This window comes from Eulemur rufifrons, chromosome 18 (assembly GCF_041146395.1).
Source record: "Eulemur rufifrons isolate Redbay chromosome 18, OSU_ERuf_1, whole genome shotgun sequence".
Lineage (NCBI taxonomy): Eukaryota > Metazoa > Chordata > Mammalia > Primates > Lemuridae > Eulemur > Eulemur rufifrons.
In genome coordinates this window covers 32,578,407-32,603,578 of record NC_091000.1, presented here as the reverse complement: position 1 = coordinate 32,603,578, position 25,172 = coordinate 32,578,407, and the positions used below count along the sequence as shown (strand labels likewise).

The 25,172-nt window shown below is 39.6% G+C and overlaps 1 protein-coding gene across 2 annotated transcripts in view; it reads left to right on the top strand.

Moving 5' to 3' along the window:
• Positions 1–25,172, top strand: part of SLC10A7 (solute carrier family 10 member 7) — a 208,712-nt gene that overhangs the window by 138,237 nt on the left and 45,303 nt on the right. For both annotated transcript variants that reach the window (XM_069492941.1, XM_069492940.1), the window contains 2 exons: positions 6,644–6,679; positions 20,609–20,692. In XM_069492941.1, the coding sequence (XP_069349042.1) occupies positions 6,644–6,679; positions 20,609–20,692 (120 nt within the window). The remainder of the gene's footprint in view (positions 1–6,643; positions 6,680–20,608; positions 20,693–25,172) is intronic.

The window sequence follows — 25,172 nt, the reverse complement described above, 5'->3', positions numbered from 1 at the left end:
CTTTATAAAGTTTACTCAGCTATATATTTTGACATTCGTCTTATTATATCATAGTCTTTGCAGATCATATACCCTGACCATTTTGTTTAAATTTAGATGTATGCAAAATGCCCCATACCACCCCTTTATAATTTATTGCTTAGGATTTATTGGCCAGTCTCATTCATTCATTGGTTTGACATCATTTCATTCTTGAAGAATAAACTTTTTTTTCTAACTTTTCAAGCTCTCACTATATACTGACCGCAGGACAAAAGGTAAAGATAGCTTGGGGGTTTAGGGTGGCATTATCTTTTTTTTTTTTTTTTTAAGGGATCTTTCCACTAATACAAGATTCAGAGGAAAGGAGTTGTCAAAGTATAATTTTCAAAAAGTTAAAAACATGGTTCTCTTGCACATATGGAATACACACATCAAACACTAATTTAACTGAATAATGATGAAACCAACAGGATGGTAAAGTTGGTTCCGAGAAGATTATAGAAATGGGGTTTATATAGACCATCAGAAAAGCATACTGAAATAAGTTTGCTAAATTAGAAACAAAACTGGCCAATGCCCACATGGCAATAAAACCATAATCATTGTAGTTATTTTTTCTATAACCAGGAATCATTTCCATTTCTACTGGGGAAAAAAACTCTGTAAATAAACATATGATCTTATAGTCTGGGCCCTAACAAATATAAATAGAAGTCAAACAAAGGTATCCCTCTAGGTAGTTAAATGAACTTTAGATTGGCCTGTTGGTGCTCCAGGATGACATCAAAAAGACATGCACTCCTCTTTTTGCATCATTTCCAAGTTTCGGTCAATTTTTATTAAGTGAGTACTGTGGACCCTTAAATTCATCTGGGTGTGTGTCTAAGAGAAGGCTCAGAACTATACCCTAAGAGGAAGTGTGGAGGAACTGAGGACTTTTATCCTGAAGAAGGCTGAGTGTGGGGACCAAAATGCTAACTTCACCATTACTCTTCAAATATAACCCTGAGGAAACAGCTGAAGAGGGCAAAGATTTTACTTACACCATTCAAGAGCATCAGTTAAAAGGCCATCACCAGGAAAGAGGGTGAGACTTGCCCTAAATTGCTTCAAGGGGAAGAAGGGCAGTAATGGTCGTGGTTTGGGATCAGTATAAGAAAGAGCTTCTCCCTTGCGAGAAACCTTCAGCCAGGCCGATGTTTGCCTTGAGAGCAAGGGTGTTTTCTCTCTGGGAGGTTCCCTGGCACAGGTGCACCAGGCCCAGTTCACATCACTGGTGAGGACGTGAGGGAGGCAATGGAGGGGTTAACGCTTCAGATGAGGACCAGACAGGGGTATCTCGAAGATTCCTGCAAAATTGATATTCTGTCATTCTGTGAAAACTGAGCTAATGCAATATCCTGGAGACAGAAACCTAAGAAGTCAGTTTGGGTATCTATGTGATCACTGTAGTTGTTGCAGCTAAACTTTTTGGTAGCATTTTCTACTAAAAAATATCATAAGTTCACATCACTTCTGCCTTTTGTATAAGTCCTATTGCTGAGAGAAGCACACTCACAGTTTTGTTGTTGTTTTTGTTGTTATTTGGGATTTTTTGTTTGTGTATTTCAGTGCAACTAACACTTTTTTTTCCCTTTCCACTAATGTCATTGAAATATATTCACCCAGTCATTCACATTGAGGTATAAATGGATTTTCTGAAAGTTTTTCAGGAGACAATGAAAGCCAGTCACTTTGTGTGACTTGACGTCTTCAGGTGTTGCCATCAGAAAGCTTCATACACCATCCCAGTTGCAAGGATGCTAAAACTATGTCTTGACCTTGAATCTGCAATGAGGGGATAACATCTTTTGCCAGAAGTGCTCATCCACCACCTGTTTAGTTTTACCCATTTGCATAGAATTTACTTAGGAAAGAGAAAGGCAAGGAATTAAATTGAGGCTTTATGTACCCAAAAGAAAATAACATGTTTGACTTTCCAGCTTTCAATGATTTTTGCTGACACAGTTTAAATTTTTAGTTCAACCTTTTTACCATTGATACTTGCAAAAACTTGACTTTAAAAAACATGTATCAGCCATGTGACATGAAGGCTTGCTTCTCAATTTGTTTCATGTCATCAAAAAGACATACTGAGCCTGAAGCTCCTCTCAGATTTACTCTTAAAATAAAACCCTGAGAAAATAGCTTAATATTGCAAAGATTTTGTTTACACCATTCAAGAGCACAGGTTCTGGAGTCAAGGAGAGATTCAATTCCTGTCACTGCCTCTTCCTACTTTAGTCAGCTTCCTTACCCAACAGATGGGGATAATAATAGTACCCACTTCGTAGAGTTGTTGTAAGGATTACATAAAATAATGTATATAATGTCCTTACCACAGTATCCCATATAAGTACTACATAAGTGTTAGCTATTATTATTTTAATAATATTTGATGACTTCACCAAAGCTTAATTGTGGCACTCTTGTCAAAGAATATATCATGGCTAACTTATTTCCCAGTACAACTGAAAAGTAAGTTTCAGCATTATAAAATAATTCAGTCTTAGTTAATAAACTTGAACAGCTATTCTGAGGAAAATAAGGAGGAATACTGAATACAGAATTAGAAAATACTTCCTGTTCACCAGGAAACTTTTAGTATTTTAGGAATAAATATTGTAAGTCCTTGGAAAAGCTGGAAAGAAACTGTTGTGTGTTGGTGACTACACATTCAGGCAGAAACCCCATAGATAAAAGTGCTCTGGCTTCCAGAATGAGTATCCCTAAGAATCAGTTGTCAACTTGAGACAAAGATCATACAGCAACTAATTGCTACATATATTTCATAAACAGAATTCTGTAGAAAACGACACTTGTTCTGGAAATCTGCTCCCTGGTATGGTGGAGTCAGTTCTGGATTTAGAATTGGATGAAGCAGGCTCAAGTCCAGACTGTGCCATTTATTTGCTGTGTGACTTTGGGTTTGGTTGACCTGTAATATCTCTGCTGAGAAGTCTGTTGTTAGTCTGAGGAAGATTCCTTTTATATGACTTGATACTTTTGTCTTGCTATTTTTAAAATTCTGTGTCTTTGACTTTTGACAGTTTGACAATAATGTGCCTTGGAGAAGACCTTTTGGGGCTGAAATTACATGGGGATTGTTGAGCTTCCTGTATCTTTATGTCTTTATATCTTGCAAGACTTGGGAAGTTTTCAGCAATTGTTTTATTAAATAGCTTTTCTATGCCTTTGCCTATCTTTTCTTCTTCTGAAAATCCAAAACTTTGAATATTTGGGCACTTTATTGTATTCCATATGTCATGTCATCTTTCTTCTTTTTTATTGTTTTTTCTTTTTTTTTTTTCTTTTTGGTCTGACTGGGTTATTTCAAAAGACCTGCCATCAAGTTAAAAAATTACTTCTTCTGCTTGATCTAATCTATAGTTGTAGCTCTTGATTGTATTTTTTATTTTATTAATTGAATTCTTCAGTTTCATGATTTCTGTTTATTTCTTTTTTTATGATGTCTTTTTGTTTAATTTCTCATTCAGATCATGAATTGTTTTCCTGATTTCTTGGTGTCATTTATCTTTGTTCTCTTGTATCTCACTGAGTTTCTTTGCTTTCACTATTTTGAATTCTTTTTCAGACATTTAATAAATTTCCTTTTCTTTAGGATCTGTTGTCAGAGAATTATTGTGTTCCTTTGGAAGGGTAATCTTTCCTTGCTTTTTCATGTTTCTTGTTTCCTTATGTTGATATATGTGCATCTGGTGTAACAGTTGCTTCTTTCAATTTTATAGATTGACTTTCATAGGGAAAGACTTTTTCCTATAGATTTATCTGTGTCAGTTAGGTAGGGTGCTTTGGCTTCAATTCTGTGTAGGCACAGTAGTATAATCTCCATATGATTTCTTTGGCTATAATCAGCATCAGTGGAGTGTGATTTTTAGTGGAGGCTGTGGTGAGGCGTTGCTGGGGACAGTGACACCAGATGGGCTGATCCTTGGGCACCATTTGCAGTGGTGGAGGGCAGTGTGGGCCTGTCCTCAGGCCCCCAGATGGTACACGTAGGCACCAGCAGTGGTGGGTATAGCAGATCCAGACAACGTGCACGGGCACCAGCAGTTGCAGCAGTGGAGGTGGGTGGGTCTTTCTTAAGGCCCACCACTGATATGCAAGGGTGAAAGTGGTAGGGGGTAGAGCAGAGCAATTCCCAGGCCCCTAGATGATGTGCATAGGTGCCAGCAGCTGCAGTGGCAGGTGGAGCAGGGCTGTCTCCATGCCTCTGAGTGGTACATGTGGGTGCTAGTGGTGGCAGGTGAAGCAGGCCTCTACTCAGACCCTTCCATGGTGCATATGGGTGCCAGTGGTGGTGAGCAGGGGCAGGTCAATTCCTAGGCCCCCCCAAACAATGTGCATGGGCGCTGGTGTGGCAGTGGTAGGCAGGGCAGACCCGTCTTCAGGCCCCCAGATGGTGCATGTGGGTACTGGCAGGCAGGATAGATCGATCCCCAGACCCTCAGGTGATGTCTGCAGGTGCCAATAGTGGGTGGGGTGGGGCTGTTCTTAGTACCCTGGGTGGTGTTTGTGGGTGCTGGCAGTGGTAGCAGCAGATGCTGTGGACCTCTCTCAAGCTCCCTGGTAGTACGTGCAGGTACTGGTAGCAGAAAATAAGGTGGGTCAATCATCAGGCCCCCACAGGACGTGCATAGGTGCCAGTGGCAGTGGTAACGGGTAGGGCTGGCCTGTCATCTGTCCCCTGGATTGTGCGTGTGGGTGCTGGCAGGTGGGGTGTGTCAATCCCCAGGCCCTTAGACAATGTGCACGGGCACCAGAAGTGGGCAGGGTGAGCCTGTTTGCAGGCCTCCGATGGTGCACACGGGCACTGGCAGTGGTGGCAGTTGAGGGGCTGTCAATCCTCAGGCCCCTGGACAATGTATGTGCACAGGCGGTGGTGGTAGCAGTGGTGGTAGCAGCTCCTATTACTCTGTATTGAACTTTGTTCCTAAGTCAGTGTCCCTTACTGGGTTATAAGCTGTTTAAGTGTGGGATCATGTTGTATTTGCTCTTGAATCTTCAGTGATGAGCACAGTACCCGCAAAAAAGTGGATGTTCAATCAGTATTTAAGCAAATTGACTTGAAATTGGATGGCTCTCACATAGACTGAAACAGACAGATATATTCATTTCCATATAGCTCTATAAGGTTTGGAACTCCTCCTAAAGTCTGAACATGGTCCGTGTCATTGAAGGACAGTAGTCCTTCTAAGTTAAAAATTATTTTGGCATTTAGCACATGTAGCTCTCCTAAAGACACTAATGAGAACCTGTTTCATAGACACCAATGGAGTTGATAAGCCACAATACATGTTTTAATAAGTAGATTTGAAAGTTATTCTTAAATTAAATGTTGTATTCCCTTTTGCCAGTTGTAAAAGTTTGCACAATAAAGAGGCAGTTATTCTATTATTTAATAATAAAACAAATCTGCATTGTGGATATTCACATGTGTATATGCCCAAGAAAGTCCTGGTAGCAATGTTCATGTAAAGTAAGCCAGTCCCTCTTGAGCCACATCCAAAACAATTTAGTTACTGTAATGACAAAAGGACTTCCATATAAATACCAAACGGACTTTTTTCCAAAAGTAATGAAGTGGTCCCAGGCCTGGATCCTGGGTACTGTCTGGGTATAGTGCTTCTCTCTTTCTCCCTCCCTCCCTCCCTCTTCCTCCTTTCTCTCTCTCTCTCTTTTAAATACACACAAACACATCCTCAGACTCTCTGAAAATTTAAAATTCCAAGTAGAATTCATTAATAAAAATCTGAAATGCTTTTTCTTGTATAAATCATAACAAAGTGTTGAGAGATAAAGGAAGAACTAAGACCGGCAAATAATCAATCTGCTGCTCCAAAACTGAAATCTGTCATTTCAACTCCCAACTCAAACACTTAGTTTTAAAGATTTACCTTCAAGAAACCTTAAAAGCTGGTATCCGGCCTCATTGGCAACAGCCTCAAACTGTTCCCTGTCATCGAAGAAAACAAATCTTTTGCTCGTTTCTGCCTAGGGGAGGCAGAGGGACTGAGGTGGTCCTATGTGGCTGAATTAGATGAAAGACTTGCCTTCCACCATGGAGACATGGAGTCTAATCAAGTGAAATGAGTTTTGAGATCCCAGCCCATTTCCTAGGGGAGATCCGTTCACGTTACAAAATCACGGCATCTCATTCATCACAACTGACGTGGTCTTTGCTCAGGAGAGGACTCCAACTGGGACTAAACCACCTGTCTTCTCTCAAAAAGGGGCACTTTATCCAAGTTAGAGTTGAAAGCCTTGGAGTGGGAAAGCTTGCCAGCCACCAGCTTCTTATCCATGTGATACATGTGCAATGTGGAAGGGAACTTAGGTTTACTTTTAAAAGGAAAGACGAGTTTAAGGAAGATCAGTGGTTGTACTTTTACTGATGCCAAATACAAATAACTGTAATAGAGATGTTAAGGCATGATGGGAGGGAAAGCCAAGACTGGGGCTCCCTCTTCTTTATCTCCTAGATTTTATTAAACTAAAGTGAGAAGGATGAGCATTTCCATGCCTCAGAGTTTAAAATGGCAAAGAAAATATCCTGATTTCCAGGCTGATAAATGATCATCATCTCTTTTATTTCTTTCAGGGCATCATTATAACACCCCTGCTACTGCTGCTTTTTGTGAGTATTTTGATGTTGTCTTTAATATTCTTTATTAAAAGCTATCTACACCCCTTAAAGGGGTCATTAGAATAAAATTGAAATATGAATTTTTTTGCACCACATTTTGAACTGTTGTCTTCGAGCTCTGCCAAGTAATAACACTCAGACACACACAAAACAGCTTCACAGTCTTGTGATCCAAGAACAGCATCAAGACCCAGTTATTAGGCCTCAAACTCCTGGCTAAATCATTAGCTATTATAAATTAATAACCTGTGACACAGGTCACAAATGTACTGCTCTTGATTTTCTCATTAGTGAAACTAAAGTGATTGATAGTGACCCAGTGTTTGATAGTGTTTGACAGAAAGAGCCTTGGAGCAGGGAGCAGGGGAGGTTTGGGTTCCAAGGCTGATACTGATAGTAGCCCGTTTCTCACCTTGTGGAAGACTGCCTCGATTTGTTCATCTGTAGGATGGGAATCAGTTAACACCTATTCCATTCTGTCTCCATGGGATAATGAAATGTGCTTTAGAAATAAAGCTTACAAGTAGATACAAGCTCCTGGTTAACTAAACAAAAATTGTTCTGAAAACAAGAAATGCTAATTAACTGTCTTATTTCTTTTGGCACTAAGCATGTGAGAAATTAGATGAAAGACTATAATAGAAATTAATGTTATCTCATGCTGAGCAAAGCATATGTAATCATGAATGATACCTAAAATATTTTATGAACTGTGCATTTTTTCATACACAAATCTTCCAAATATAAATCACTCTACTTATCACTGAAATGTAGTGGGGATGTGTTTCTGGGAGTATAATGTAGCTGTTTGACTAGTACCATTTATCAGTGAATTAAAACTATGGGGAAAATTTATTTAATTATAGTATAATTACCCAAGTTGGAATTCAATTAGAGTAATAGAGTGAGGGACTTCATTTCTTACCAGCTGTGTAGGAAATAGAAAGGAATAGATATACTACTAAACAGTTGGATTCTGCATCTTTCATGAAAGACATTATCTTCAAGTAATAAACCTCAGCCTTACCCTCCCTTCTGAAATGCTGGCTCCATTATGGCAAGGTAAGAAGAGTCAAATAATCAGATCACTTTCCTCAACATGAAACAACCTCATGAATTTGGACTTTACCGATTCAGAATTTGCACTGAGTTAAATTGAAACTGAAGTGAATATTTGCATTGATTTGGAAGAAAAGAATTCTTATATACCTACCTGCAAACTAAATGTGAGATTCTGGAATCATCCATCAGTGCTTTTCTCCAAATCCTGGGATTACAAGGGCAGTTACCCCAGAGCAGTCCTCGGTGGCCATAGTGTGCCGCCAGTCCGAGGTCCCCGCTTGCAGTGGGTCAAGAAACTAGTATAGAGCTTGGCATCTAGTAAGTGCCCAGCAAATGGCTGCATAGCCCACCTGTTCTCCATCGCAGGAGAGGACAACTCTTACTCCTGTAACTCATTTAAGAAGAGCAGGAGATAAGTTATAGCTGCAACAAGGGGCCTGAGACCTGGGGTAACACTTTTGAGTATCTCAGAGGCTGAAATCTCTGGGACCCTGTTTCAGCTCATGATTGAAGAACCAAATAAATATTTTTTATCCCTCTCCTTCCCATCTACGTGCCATAACAGTAAATTTTCTCAGTTGATAAAAATTATGGCATCTCTTTCTCCCATTCACAGACTCATAGGCTTGTGAGCATTAGTTGGTTCAACATTTTAAACGAATAGAGCGGTAAGAATAGTGAAAGAGATGTCAAGACCCTCAACTTAAAAGTTTAATGCTTCCCTTCTGAGCCAACTGGGCTGTCCCAATAGGTTCAGTGGCATCATCACACTCATCAATAGATCCTTCTATATTATATGACTTTAAATCACGTGCATAGTGTGTTTGCACTTTTTTGTCTGTTTAGGTTGTGATGCATTTTATAAACAATGGGAATTTCTTAAACACAGGGGTTACTAAGCCTCATTTACTGAGCAGGACAAAACCTGAATGACTTAAAATATGAACACATTCCATAAAAGATGTATTATTTTTTTTCTCAATACCTTTGTTATGAGTTCAATTATTTCCCCCCAAAAGATAGGTTGAAGTCCTAACCCTCAGTACATCAGAAAATAAGGTCTTATTTGAAAATAGGGTCATTGCAAATGTAATTAGTTAGATGAGGACATAGTGGAGTAGGATGGGCCTTTAACATAGTTGGTGTCCTTGTAAGAAGAGGAGGCAGAGACACACAGGAGGACCTCCACATGACAATGGAGGCAGAGATTAGAGTGATGCATGTACAAGCCAAGGAACACCAAGGATTACTGGCAAACATCAGAATCTGAAAGAGATGAGGAAGGATTCTCCCCTGCAGATTTCAGAGGGAGCATAGCTCTGCTTGATGGCAGACATATAGCTTCCAGAACTGTGAAACAATACATCCCTGTTGTTTTAAGCTGCCACAGTTTGTGGGCTGTGTTATAGAAGCCTAAGAAACAAACATGACCCCTGGAAATTGTATTGTCTTATTTTCTCACACCATGAAAATGGAAATTTTGCAGTATTCAGGCACAGTAGCTAATTAAGGCCATTTCTGCTGATGGAATATTAGTACCCTGTATTTTTAACCTCTTCTAAGACTGTCCCCTTTACTTTCTTGCTCCAACTGAAACCTGTCCTCTGATTCATGTTTCTGCTGCAGGCATCTTTCATGTCACTGAGCCTTGAAATGGGGTAAGGTGTCTTCCTAGTGCCTCATTACCAATTCCAGATCATCTCCCATGTCCTCTCCATAAAATCCTCTGGTTCCTTTGAAGGTTATGACAACACAACTATACCACCTGCTACTCCTCTTTGTTGTAATTATCGATAGAACCCCAGGTCACTATGATCCAAAAAATGTTAGCATCTTCACATTGTTTTCTTTTTCACAGCACATATTTCTAGTTCTTGGTATTTTCAAAATTCAGGTAGAGGATCCTTCCAATATCCTGCCCTCTGAATTCTTTTTTTTTTTTTTTATTTCAGAGTATTATGGGGGTACAAAAATTTTGGTTACCTATAATACCTTTGCCCCACCCAAGCCAGTGCTACAAGCATGCCTCTCCCCCATACAGTGCACTCCACCCATTAGTTGTGAGTTTACCCACCCCCACCACCCCCTCCCACCTGACCAGCACCTGATGAATATTACTTGGGAGAAAATATTTGCATTCTACATTGACTGGAGTGAGTTCAAGAAAGAATGGAGGAAGAAGAGTTAAAGACAGTGATAATTAATAACTCTTTTGGGGAACTTTACTGTAAAGGATGCAGAAAGTGAGGCAGTCATAAAGCTAATAAAAAAATCAAGAGAAAATTCTTTTTTTTAAGTTTGGAAAATTAGTAGCATATTCATACCAATAGAATTAATGCAGTTATAGAGGGGAAAATTTGTGAACACACGTCATTGAGTAAGCTCCAGTGCATAAAGGGAAAGTGTGGCCTCCTAAACACAGAGAGTAACAGGAGGGAAGTCCTGGTATATGGGGAGAGATGCAAGTAAATTGGTTGACGGGACCATAGGAGCTTGCATAAGTTCTCTTCTGATTATTTTTTCTCAGTGAAATGGGAAGTAAACTTAGTGATGGAGGACAAGAAAGGCAAGGAGGTGTTGGAGATTTGACAAGTGAGAAGAGGTGAAGTAGTCGGGAGAGTGAAGAGGGAGTAGAATGAGCAAACGTAGTGGGATAATCAACAGCACCAAGGGCCGTCCTCAGAGTCTTTACATGTGCTGTTGGCTCAGCCTGGATTTTTCCCCTGAATGTCTGCATGGCTCCCTTCTTCTCTCTCATCATGTCTCTGGTCAAATGTCATTTTAGGAGAGACATCTTTCCTGACTACTTCATATGAAATAATATATTCTATCACTCTCTCCAACCTACCATGCTTAATCGTTCTATCTTAGGGTACTCCAGAAAAAAGAACCATGAGGAGATAGATATAGATATAGATATATAGATACAGATATATGAGAGTTTTTTATGGGAATTGGCTCACACAATTATGGAGGCCTAGAAGTGCCACCATCTGCCATCTGCAAGCTGGAGAAACAGGAAAGCCAATGATATAATTCAGTCCAAGTTCGAAGGCCTGAGAATTAGAGAAGCCACGGGTATAGCTCTCAGTCCCAGTCCAAGTCCAAAGGCCCAAGAACCAAGAGCCCCAGTGTTCAAAAGCATGAGAAGGTGGATGTCCCAGATCAAGAAGAGAGAGCAAATTTGCCTTTCTTCTTGTTTATTCTGGCCCTCAGTGGATTAGACAATGCCTTTCCCCATTGGCAAGGGCAGGTCGTCTTTACTCAGTCTGCCAATTCAAATGCTAATCTCTTCAAGAAACACCCTAAAAATGATGTTTTACCAGCTATCTGGGCATTCCTTAGCCCAATGAATGTGTAAAATTAACCATCACACGTTCCTCTCAGCATTTATCACATGACATCTTAATCTTTTGTTAATTTGTTTATCTATCTTCCTCAACTAGAATGTAAGCATCACAAGAGAGCAGGGACTTTATCTGTTTGAGTCACTGTTTTAATCCGAATATCCCAAATAGCATCTGGCCATGGAAGCCACTCAAAAACATTTTTTGAATGCATGATTGGACAAATGAATGGATATATCTGTCCACAAAGCTGTGTTGGAGCTACAAATACTGGTGTTTACTTGTTACATGCTCTACCTTCAGGGACACCTTCTTTATTATGAAGACACTTTGAAGGGACTGAGTTCATTTTCCCCTCACGCTCTATTTGTAGAGAGGTAGCATGGTATAGTGAAAAGGCATGAAATCTTGGTTTAATTTGCAGCCAGTACCGGTTGTATAACAGTAGATTTTCTTTAACGCTTCTCAGCCTCAGTTTTTACCTCTGTAAAAGGAGGATTATGGTAAGATGAAATTAATTAATGGATGTGGAAGCATGCTGTAAACTGTAAAGAACCATGCAAATGTTAGTTATTTAAATTTGACACTTCATTAGAGAAAAATAGAAAATAATCCCAGGAAGCACAAGTTTTTGCGAAAGCACTCATCTGAAATGCAGCAACAGTCTAGCTGGTTCAGATCTTAATAATGATGAATTGAGTCTTAATACTTAAAACTTTAGGATTCTATAATCATATATAACCTATAATTTTATAACCTTGCGTGTAAGGGAATCCAGTGCTTACCACAGCTTACAGTGAGAACAGTGAAACTGTTCCTAAAATATCACCTTTTGCTCCTAAGACCCTATCTTAGTTTGCTGAGGCTGCTGTAACAAAATACTATAAGCTCGGTGGCTTATAAGCAACAGAAATTATTTCTCACAGTTTTGGAGGCTGAGAAGTCCAAGATCAAGGTAGATTCAGTGAGTGGTGAGGGCCCACTTTCTGGCTCACAGACGCTCCTTTTTGCTGTGTCCTTGCGTGGTGGAAGGGGCAAGCTAACTCTCTAGGGCCTCTTTTCTAAGGGGACTAATTCACAAGGGCTCCACCCTCATGACCTAATCACCTCCCAAAGTCTTCACCTCCTAATACGAGCACCTGTGGGGTTGGGATTTCAACATACGAATTTTGGTGGGACAAAAACATTCAGATCATAGCAGACCCAAAGTACTTTTATGTATATTACCTCAACTATCTTGATAACATACCTCTTATTTTGGCAAGGGCAGGAATTATTGGTTTTTGGTTTTTTGTTTGTCAGTGTATATACCTCAGTCCATGGAGTTTCTATCTGTGAGGATAAATTAAGGCCTTGTCTAGCTTTAAAAACTGTACTTGTAAATTCGTACTAATTTTCCTTATGAAACAATGTTACAAGTGGTAACTATCTGCTAGATTTTAACTTCTACTAAGCCAGGAGTCATACATGTCTTATTTGTTACCTTTTCTCCAATGCCAAGTGTTCAATAAATATTTGTTGGAAGCAGGGCAACAGAAAGGTGGATGAGCAGTGAATAATTAGAATGGTTCAAATGATAAATGAATGGTTAGAAGGTTAGGAACTCAACCTGACTCATAAAATCTTACCTTTTATTTGCTGTGAAAAATAAGTGACAGTTTTTTCAATAATATTAAATAAAATATCCATTTTTTATTCAATGTTTGAGTACCTACTGTACACTGTGAATATTACATAGATTAGTCTGACATTGAGCCTTCCCTTAAAGAGCTTATGGTTTAATAGAGAAAATCAGATACATGCACAGATAGTTAAAATTCAGGATAGAAATTTTAAGTATCACAAGTACCATAACACTTCAAAGGAGATTAGTAATAAAGAAAACATTTCATTAAATTGAAGTATTTTTTATAATAAATTGTATACTGAAAGAAAATTTTTAATTTGAGGAGAATGAGAAGGTAGATGGAAACTTCTCATGTTTCTCAAGGGATCTTCTGCTTACTTCAGATTTTTTCATTTGTACGGTTCCCATTCTCTGTTATGTCTAACATCACTTAAAAACTTGCATATCTTCCTTGTGATGTGGTTTATCACTAACGCTATGTTTAGAGCCATTATTATGATCTTTATTCAGCAGCATGTAATAGAGATGAGAGGTTTCGTAACTCAGTTGAGACTGCACAACTGGTAAAGAACACAAGGCACTTTCTGCCTGAGTCTGCCTCCCCTAGAATTTTCTTTCCAGATCATGCTTACAAAGCAGGCCTCTTTGGAGACACAGTTTAAGTTGTATTATCAGCATGCAATTACTTTTTCCTGAACATTTATACCCTAGGTAAGATATATAAGACAAAAATGACTAAGGCATGATAATTGCCTGGAAGAAACGTAAAACTTATTTGGGCAACAGGAATGGAGAATATGGAAGAAATTTAGAGGAAAAATCAACTGCTAAACTGTGTGATTCAAACTGAATTTAATAGGAGTTCATAGAAGAGAGATCTCCAGGTTAGAGAAAGAGATTGGGGGCAGCTTTCAAGGCAACAAGTTTCCCTAGTAATTGGCTGCCGGTGATAGAAAGTTCTTCGACTTTTTATCTCACTATAAACAAAAACAATGAATACAGCTATTAGTGTCATGTACAATACTCTACTTTTTATGATTTGTTTCCAATTATGGTTGCATAATTAATGGTCACACATGTGATATGTATAAAATGATAAAACATAAAGCACTTAAAAAGAAACTAGCCATTTGATCGCCAAAGTTGCTTCACACTGAGCCAATTTCTCCATCTTGTACACTGCAAGTGAAGACAAATCTCCTGAAGCTGAAAGTAGCTTATCTTCTGACTGAGGTAGAGGAAGCACCCTGGTAGGCAGTTTTCAAATACTCCAGAGGTGATGGAGGCAACGTTGATACACTCCCTCCACCATTAAGGACCACTGACCCAGAGAGGCCAATGCCACTGCTGGTCTGGGACTTCTCAGACTTAACTGAAGTGAGGTAGAGACACAAAGTGCACTTGGAGGGGGTCACTATCTTAGCTTGGCTTTCCCCTTGCCCTTTGGTTCCCTCTCCAGCACCCACGACTACAGTGCTCCCTGAGCAGGTGGGGTCCAGCCCAGTCAGAAAGACACTGATTCCTGGCCACACCCTTGCCTGTTGGTATGCAAGCTGGAGGAACTCGGCATTTGTTCTGCTGAAGAGAGTATTTCACAATAGCAAGCTCCTTGGTTCCTGAACCAAACCCCAGATTGACAAGACCAAATCCTTTGGTTAGAAAATAGGGAGCAAAGTTTGTTCCTAGATGCCTGAGTATCTCTGCCTCCAGCCCTGCATGTCCTAGAAGTTTCATCTCCCCACAGCTTTCCTCTTGGGTTAGGATAAGCCAATTTACAGTCCACAGTTCATTTTGTCACATTTCACTAAACAGTCTGAATGGTCTGAGTAACCAGAAACAACGATTGCACACATTAAGTTTCCATCAATATTATTAGAAGGTAACCTTTTCATCTTACGTTTTAAACTAGCACGTACCATGGATGAACCTGGAGGACATTATGTTAAATGAAATAAGCCAGACAGAGAAAGACAAATATTACATGGTCTCACTTATATTTGGAGTCTAAAAAGTCAAACTCAAACAGAGGGTAGAAGGGTGGCTACCAGGGGTTGGGAGGCTGGGAAAATGGAGAGATGTTGGTCAAAGGACACAAACTTGTAAGATGCATAAGTTCTAGACAACTAATGTATAGCATAGTGACTATACTTAATAATGATATATTGCATAATTAAAATTTACTAAGTGAGTAGATTTTAAGTATTCTTACCACCCCCACAAAAAGGTAACTATGTAAAGTGATGGATATGTTAAATAGCTTGATTGTGGTAATCATATCACAATGTATACACATATCAAAACCTCACATTGTATACCTTGAATAGATACAATTTTTATTTGTCAATTTTACCTCAATAAAACTGAAAAAGAAAGATAAACTAGCATATAAATAAAAAAGAAAGGTGAAGCCATGTTTCACATAATTTTTTGCCTTTAAAAGAATCTTTTAAAGCTTATTTTGTTTTTTCATTTCTCGGAGAAGGAAAAAGACCATGCATTTAGATATAAAAAGATCATTTCCTCTACTAATTATATACTTTCTATGCAGGAACACAATTTTAGTCTGATGCATGCAACTGAATGCGTATGGCTGTTCAACTAGCATCTTCCTAAGTTTGATAAAAATCAGTCATTTTTACATTGAGTCTGTCACCTGATATACATTTCATTTATAAATTTTGTGTAAGTAATCAGTTTAGTTTGCATATATCCCTGTGAGAGAAGGGGCAGCAGGGAATGAAAGAAAGGCTGAACTATAGTTTGTGGGGAAAGATAGAATTCTGGAAAAGTTTTAGGGATTGGGGTCTGGGGAGACTCTCCCTTCTGTATAAATGCTTGTCTTTGTGTCAGGAAAGATCTGTGGGTATTTATAAGTGTCTCTGTGTGGGTACAAGAAAGTTAGATGCAATAGTAAGAAAGTCCCTTCCTCCGTCTCCTTTCCCCCAGGGCTGGGCTCTGTGTAAGTTGGGCAGGAAGGGAGAAAATCTTCCTCTACCTCTGAAGCTGTTGCTTCCTGATTTTCTAGCAGAAAAAAAAAAAATGATTTAACATTTATCATCTACATATAAACTGTAAATATCTATTCTTATTTTTCCCTGAATGTAGTACTAATGAAATCAAGGACCAATCATCAAGGGTGAATTATTTAATACAATAATGTTTTAATAGCTGAGAAGAGACACAAATAGTGAAGATGCCTGTGGCTAATGGATTTCTCTGATAGGAGATAAAAGGCGGATTACACAGCAGAGCAAGTGAAGAACTGGTGCATTAATGACAATTTACAGGTCAGCTCACTTACAGGAGTGATTTAAAATGCACCATCTGTTTTCTAACTGTAGGTTGATAGCTATGATTCTACAGACAGCCAATGGCTCTTCGTCAAGAATTGTTACTTACTTGTCTTTCTGAGTCTAGTTAGTTTTTCCCCATGATATTTTACCAGCTGGACCCCCAGATTCTTTCCAAATGAAATAGTCTCTATGAATGGATTGATAGCAATCAATCCTGCTTCCACTCAGCCTTTCTCTGCCAGGATAGAGAGTTTAAGCCCTAATGTCCTTAATTCACATCCATTGTGTGAATTGAATTAACTTGACTCTAATGCATCTACTCTGGTACTAGTTCTGTACCATCCTTGAGAGAGTTGAGAAAATGGTCACCCAATAACTATCTATATCCTGTGGTTCAAATCCGGAACCCCAGCTGAGGAAGGCTGCACCTATCAACCATTCTTATCAAGCTCCCCACCCCACTTTTTCTCTCTTATTTTTCCTACCTCTTCTTGCTCCTGCCTGGCCCCCCAGTTCCTCATCTCCGTGCAGCCCCGTCCCCACACCCTTGCTTTCTGTCACAGAGGCAAAAAAGGGGAGCTTTGGAGCTGCCTTTCTTGGTTTAGATCCTGGCTCGGTTACTTTCTAGGCTCTGGCGACCTCTCTGTCCAAGTTATTTTACTGCCCTGTGCCACTGTTGCCTCATGTGAAAATGGGGGTAATGATAAGACCCACCTCAAGGGTTGCTGTGAGGATTCAGTTATGCACCAGGCATTCAGCGTGTGAAGCAGTGTCTGGCACGTAAACGCGCACAGTAAACATTGGTTGTAATCATAGGAGACAGTTGAGTGGGAGACCAGGCTAAGGATCCTTTCTTGGGTCTGTGAACTAAGTAGGGCTCTGTAACTTGCCTGAATGAAGTTAGAAGGATGGAAAGAAAACATTGACAAGCTTTTTCTACCCGTGTATTGTAGTCATTCACTAACTGACACACATTTGTTGAGCACCAATGATGTACTAGATTAATGGTTCTCAAAGTATGAACCCCAACTCAGCAGCAGCATCTGGGACCTGGTTAGAAATGCAAATTATTACCACCCTCTCCCACTGCCATCACCCTCCCAGGCATTCTGAATCAGAAACTCGGAGGGTGGGGCCAAGCAATCTATGTTTTAATAAGCCCTCTAGGTGTTTCTGATGGGCTAAAGTTGGAGAACCACTGCCCTAGATGCAGCACAGTCACTCTGCTGGGTACAGGGAATATAAACGTGAATAAGATGGTGTCCCAACCTTCAGGAGCACGCAGTCTCCTGGGAACAGCCTAGGATTCTGATAGGTACATCAGCGACACAGGGAACAGTGCTTCACACAGAGGGCGTGGCCAATATCGCAGTTGGGGAGGAGGGTTTGGAAAGAATTCCTGCAGAAGTAATGCTTGAACTGTGTCTTGGAAAAACACTAGAACTTTTCCAGTTTTAAGTGGGAGAAACGACACCCCAGAGACAGGAGTGATTACGTGTGTATTTGTGATGGGCAGGCAGGCACACAGACCTCAATTTTTAAAAAGCAGCTCCTGGAGAGGAGGGGTTTTGTGTTTTGTCCACTGTTGTAACCCCAGGGCCTAGAACATGCCCTGGTTCACAGGAAGCACTCAGTAACTACTTGGATAATTGAACACAAAGATCCTAAATTCATGCACACTGAATTTTTGTGAATCATTTCGCCTCAGCATAGGATGGTAAAACAAACAAGCCAACCTCATGGGGAGTTTTCTGCTTTAAAGTACTACATATTCTGGCAAGAAATTAGCCAATGACTGGATTGTTTGTTTAATGTGCTGTATCTTAAAGTGTGGGTTGGCAGTAGGAGACATATTAGTCTAAATCTGCCAGGGTAGCTCAGTGAAGCCCAGAGCACTTGCTTCATACAAGCTTATTCTGTACCTGCAGACTTTAGCTACAAATTATTGATGCTTTTATAAATACATTGGTCTTTACAATAGAAGCCAGAACAGTATTTTCTCCTTAAAATATGAAGAACCAAATATCCAAGGCAGCATACTCCCTTCTGCTTTAGTTAAATCAATTCCGCATACAAAATGATTGGGTCTGGTTCTTTCCTAGTCATGTTCTCATAAGCTGCCCTGTGCCAGATGCTTGCTGTTCTGTCTTATGGATGCCAGGGCATACTTCATAGCATCAGAAACTTCCCTAAGGGTCTGTTGCATCTTCACACTGACCACAGCAACAGGTCTAGTGGCCAATTCAAAGGAAAGGACTTATGCCAAATTAGACTCCAGTACTGAGGTTTCCTGCCTTTCAGGGCCACTTCTAAGGAGCCGTCCTGCAGGACTTCCTCCCCAGCATCTCTGCCATACCTCATCTGGCTTCTTGTACCCAGTTAATTACATCCCTGGTTAGATTGCTTCAGTCTCTGCTCTGACAGGGTCTCGGAGGAAGGCTGCTCTAACCTGTGTTCCCAATCAAGGGGACGAGAGATCATAGGCCTTCTAGAGGACAAAGGGACCTTGGAGATCACAGACAACCTCTTCTTCAACCCATGGCCTCATTTCACTGTCTTCTAGGAACATGAGTTTTCCAAATCTTGAACATGCCAATGGTCTGTTATGGGAAGGATGGAGGAATTAAAATTCATAGTATTTTTAAAAATCAAACTTGAAATGGATTTTTTTTTTCTTTATTTTGGGGGCCTTACAGAGGGAATATAGCTTGACATGGTTATTGATTTAAAATTTTTTAAAACACATTAATAAAGTGGAGATAGAAAGAGGAGCCAGGGATATATGAGATCACTCATGAGATTCCAAGCAGGATTTGTCACCTTTTACATGAAGATTGTAATTCTGAATCCTGCTGTCTGTCTCTAAACACTGTCAACCTTGCGAATAGAGTGTGGAGCTGGACATTTTTGAACTTGAAAACACTGTTTTTGAAAGTTTAGTTCTCTATTCATCTAGTACCTTGATTTCTCTGTAAAATGTGTTTTTTTCTTTATTTTAATCCTTGAACCGGGAACATCCATAGGGTTAATATTTGTGGAGAGAATATATTTGTTAAGTACCATGTGCTTCAAAGACATCGATGCTATAAAATAGGGTATAATTATTAGCGTTTAATACTTTTGCATAAAAAAGAAACATCTAACAGCCATGTGACATTTAACACACCAGAGATCCTGTCTCTGTTTTTCACCAATTTCACTTTTTCTGCCTGATTCTCTTCATTTAGTTTATATTGGTTATGGAGGAAAAGGGCTAGAGGCCACCAATTGTTATGGGTTAAAGTGACAGCCAGCAGTCAGTGTTGAAGCTAGTATTACATGGACACAGGGCCACTGACGGGAAAGACATACATTCTTGGCACTTTGATTGAATGTGGGTTGGGGCTAGGGAGGGGAGACAGAATATTAAAAAATACAGCACAATGGAGAAAAGATTTTGGTAAGCCATTCATCCAGAAATGAGTGAAAACAATGATCCCGTATCACTTCATTCAGAGCTATCGACTTAATTTATCTGAATATTTGTTTTATTTGACATTCTCTGCCCTCATTCATTACCTCCTCAATGTCCTTTCACAAAAATTATTTTCCAAAAGATATTTCCAAGTGTAACTAGACTTAGATAAACATGAAAGTTGAGGTTGCTCTTGTAGGGGCAAGGTGAAAAGTAAGTTCCAAGGGCCAGGGAGAGAATTATTGATGATTTGGGAGAATCTGGTTGCAAAAGGGACTCATGAAATACAGAAATATCTATGGAGCAGGGTATTGTTTGTCCAGAGAGGTTTGAAAACCAGAGGAGGTTTTGAGAAACGTTAGAAAATTAATGGGAAGTCTTAGCAATTCATGGTGATTGAGGCTAACGTGAATGTATTACTGTTCCTCTGATAAACACTCTTATGCTGCAGTAAATAAAATCTTTATGAGGCAGGGATTGCAATTGTTAGCAAAGAAAGAATCAAAAAATGGGAAGGAGAAAAATAGGAATTATGAACAGTGTTAAGTCTTATAAATTTAGGAAAGGAATATTGATATTTTAAGTTGAAAAATAAGTTATGTTTCAGGATTTCCCATTTGCTAGACCATGTGTAAGATTACATTCTAAAGGATCTGAGATTCACTGTCTTTGTTTTGAAGGAGTAGAAAGGTTAGAAACTAGTTCATTTGCGTAAATAAAAATGTTATCTTGATCAAAGAGTGAGACATGTTTATTTTAGATATATTCAGACAGGTGAAATAAAAATCATATAAACTATGATTGTAGGTGAAATATCATGCCATATGATTATAGACAGTATGAACACAGAATGACTTTACTATTCAGAAATGTATTTAATAATAAGCAGTTTAAATTGATTATAGTTTTTTTTAAATCTTAGTCTCCCCATAAAAATTATATATTAAAATACTTAGCAGGTTTTTTGTGTGTTGAATTTAGAAGATTAGAGGTAACTTCACTTGCTCTTTGTAGATAGCTACCAAATTTGAGAGAATGAATACATGTAAGAGAACTCATTTATGGAATTATTTAATTAACACCGATATTTGATAACTGATTCAAACTAATTCCAACTCCTATTTTCTTGTTTTGCAGCTTGGATCATCCTCTTCTGTGCCTTTTACATCTATTTTTTCTCAGCTTTTTATGACTGTTGTGGTTCCTCTCATTATTGGACAGGTAAGGTCTCCAATTCTATCTGATCTATTTATAGATCTAATTGTGAAATCTTATATAAAGTCAAGGCAATTGATAGAAAGGATATTCAGAGGGAGGAGACAATTAAATGAAAATATAAGACTGAAAGCACAAGGTTTCATAAATCACAATATTCTCATTTTTAATTTTTTAAATTAATATTAATCTATTTTGTGGTTATCTGTATATAGGGGCCCCTGCAGAGAATCTTGACTTTTAAAATCTATTCTCTCTTCTTTGTAGCTGTGTAGCTACCTTGAAAACATGTAGCAAATCATTACCTTATTCTGTAACTTCTGATAAGATCTGTGTTTGTGACCGTTTTGGGGAACAAGCATCTGTCTTTGGTTGGCTTCTTTGTAGACCCCTCCAACAACAGTTATAATTGTAATCATGTAATTGATGAAATAAACATTTAATCCAACTATCTCTTACAATTGGATCTTAGAAAATTTAGAGTTTCCTTTCTCATTCTTATTCAATTGTACTAATAGAAGTTCTTCTGTTTTAGCTTATAACAAGTTAATAGTAGCATATAATTTAATGATTAGCATACAAATTTTAAAACAAGAGTTTTTTGTTTTCTTTAAAATCATAGGATGCTACAGTAATGGAGTATAGAATTTAACATACAACTAAAAGGAGGGAGTCTTGGGAAAGCAGTATGTTAGGATAGCTAAGAGCACAGACTTTAGTTTAAGAGCAACTAGAACTTGGTTCTGCCTTTTATTAACTATGTGGCTATGGGCAAGTTATTTAATCTTCCTAGCTCCAGGTTGATAATTTATTAAATATTATGATAATGGTATCTATCTTAAAGAGTTGTTGTGAGGATTAAATGACATGCATGTACATAGAGCCTGACACTGGTAAGTGCTGTATACCTTCTATCAACATCATCATCATCATCATCATCAAATCCCCTGCAAATATAGAACTGGAAACAACTCTTTGAAATATTGACTATAAAAATTATATATGTATAGACCTGTACTATTTACATGCAGTCTTAAGTCAGATTCTCTGAGCAATAGACTCTGAGACAGAGGTTTTTATGCAGGAAATTTGTTGGGGAGTAACCTTGAGATCAACACCTTTGGGGGAGTGAAGAAGGTAGGATGGAGATGATGTAGTCCCAGCAAAGACCTCGGTAGATCCCTGGGGAGCTCTGGAGCTGGAGTGACCCCTTGGAGTTGTCCTGCCTTAAGGCAAGAGCATCTGGTCTCTATATTCCTGCACTGGCCAGTTGTTAGATGCTGGCTTCCCTCCTACCCACTGTGAGGGGTGTGACCTTGAGGGAGTCTGCCATCTTAGGCTGAGGGCAAGTCCCAAAGAGTAATTCAACTGAGCTCTTTGATTCAGCCAGCACTCCCATAGCTGTGCATATAAGCACCTCATTCCCGGAGAGATGGATCTGGGTGGCACACCACCACATCCACCACACATGCATTTATTTTTAAAATTTTTTCTTTTATACTTAGAAAAGGGACTAAATTTAACTTAAAAGGGGAGGATTGAAAAGCACTCAAAGAATAGCATTTAATTAAATATAAAGTGATACTGGAAAAAAACTTTTCCCACAATGCTGATCACATAACAGGGATTCTAATAAATATTACATCCCTGCCTCCCTCTCTAACCTCTGCCAGATTTTCTACCTCTAGCCTCTCTGGCTTTCCCTGTTCCCTGCTTGTTCTTTCTGTTTAGAATGTCTTGCTGCCCACTTGCCCGTATCAGCTCATTTCTCATTTGACTCTTTAATTCATACCTTCTTTGAACCGTATATCAGATGTACACGTCCCTGATGTATATGTCGTCATTACAACACCTTGCTTGACTCCTTTCTTGGCTTTTCTTACAATATGTACTCATGTTTTGTTTGCTTGTTAACTGGGTATCTCCACCGTTAGACTGTAAGCTTCATGAGTGTAGGAACCACAGTTGTTCTTTTTACAATCACATTCCCAGACCACAGATGCTCAATAAATATGTGTCAGATGAGTGAGTGAAAGAACAAATGAGTGAGAATTCTGTGATCACTAAGGGATATGGTTTGTCTTGTGGTATAACCAAATCTACCTGTTTTACTCATCACTACAGAGTTTAAGCTGTGGATAGCATTAGTTTAAATCTATACTTATTTTCTTGGTTCTGAAAATAATTTCTTATAACTTGTGGCTCATACATTCTCCTCTTAGTAGATAGATCTTGGAAATGTCCCTATTGGCTTAAAACATTTGGACAAAAAAAAATCTGTGTCTAAATGATTCAATTTTTTTATGTAGAAGTAAATGATTCATGTATTTAAAGAATACTTATCCAGACAGAATAATGATTTGTTAGATTGCTTACTCTTTGTGTGTACAGTAGTATTCAGTCAGTTATAAAGTGATAAAGGTAGTCAGAAAGTAGTATAGGTAGTTTTGTTGTTTTTTGTTTTCTTTTTTTTTTTTTAAGCACTCTAGGTACCACAGTCCTTTAATGGCTTTTTCTATGAGGGAGCCTGTCTGCTTGCATCTACCTGCCCCTCCTCTCGTACTCTGGTCTTAGGAATTAACAGTCTCCACATCTAGAAACCACCAATCAGCCTTGCCCCCTGCCTCTCCTTACATCCTTCCTCTCCTACATCCAGGCACTCACTAAATGCCACCGTTTCTGCCTCAGAAATCTTTCACGTCTGCACCTCCAGCCCCAGTCTCACTGCCGGAGAGGATGGCACACCTCCTTCATCTCTTGTCTAGATTATTGCGCCTCCTGACCCTGTCTCTCTGCTGCGAGTCTCTCCCACTTCCCCTCCAGTGCCTTTGCTGCCTCCAGGGTAGTCCTAAAAAGCAGATTGGATCATGTTATCACCCTCTGTGGCTCTCTGTTGGCAATTGCTTGCACAGCCCCAAAGCCCTTCGCAGCTTGGCCCAACCTGCTTCTCCAGTGTCCCCTCCTTATGGACTCCTCTTTTGCCACGCTGTGTACCCACCGCCCCTCGCCTGGCCACGCCCCTCCCTCTGCTGCTCTGTGCCTTTGCTCTTACTGCTGCCTTCTCTTCTGCCAGCAAACCTCATTCCTGAAGGCTCGGTACCAAGATCCCCTCTGATGAGACTTCCACCTGCTCCGACTCCCCTAACCAAGACTAAGTTCCACTTCTCCCGTGGGACTTGATTCATATTTGTCAGGAGAGATTATAATTTATCTGTGAGCTTCCTAAAAGCAGAGACTATATCTTCTTACTTCCCTATCTTCTTGCTTGTAGTAGACACTCAATACATATTTGTTTACTGAATCTCTTATTCTACCCTAAGTCGTGGTCTCCATAGGTTATTGTTTATAGGTGTATTTAATAGCACACTCAACAGTAGGGTGTAAACTGTAGGAAAAGATTGAAGAAAACTTTGAATTTACCCTCAGGGTGCCCCCAGCAGTCATTTTCCCTAGATCTCCATTTGTTAGGGTGTAATATTTTTAGGTCTGTATATAACAGATGCACAATAACAAGGACTTTTTTCTTTTTTAGCCATTACCTGAAAAACAAATAGGAAAAAAACATATATCTTTTTTTTTTTTTAAGATACTAGTTCAAGGAAAAATAAATGATTCACAATTTTATGTGAAAGAACAGCTGGAGCTGCGCCCTCTCTGGTCCACAGGCGCATTGACGGAAGGGGTGTAGCTGCTCACGTGGGTGGACCCTATGGTAGGGGCGCCGCTGCGTGGTTCTCAGGGACTCCAGTGTCGTGCAGGACGACACGCATCCCCACAGCAGGGGTTTCCAGGGCAGGCAGCGCTGCCCCAGCCACCGTTGCCCATGATCATGCCCTTTCGGGGGCGTCTTCACCCACGGTGGCATATATTGTGTAGTGCGCAAGCACGCAATGTTTCAAAGAAATGTACTCACCTTACAGGCACCACGGACTTGAATATCTATTATTAAAATGTTTTGGCAGGAGGAAATAAGGTATATTAAAGAAGAGATTCTTTTTTCTGGTGCACGCAAAAGTGCTATAGGGCTCGCAGCAGGCCGGCTTCTTAGCCACCACCTCCTCGCCTTCTAAGCTCACCTACTTTATTCAGTAATCTTCAGCCTCATCCAGAGCCCTGATCAGCCGGCCCTACTACTTTGTATCTGTCGCCATCATCATGACTTTACTGCCCTTCTTACCCAGCTTGGAGTCCATAGTGTATCATTATAATCCCTCATTTGCAAATATTCTCACTCCTTCACTCTTTCCTCCCTTTATTGTACTTGCTCAGAAAGGCCCAACCCCGGTCAGACCCTGCTCTGCCTACTCCATGCGAGTCCATCAACAGCCTCGCTTGCAGGCAAACTCTCAGCTTCTTTACTTCCCTCTCTCTCCACTTTTCTCACTTCACAAAGGCCCAATCATGCCTCTACAGGAGCAGCTGAGCTTTGCTTTTCAGAGAGCAATACACACTGATCTCCTCTTGTTTTAAATCCACGTCCCCAAAT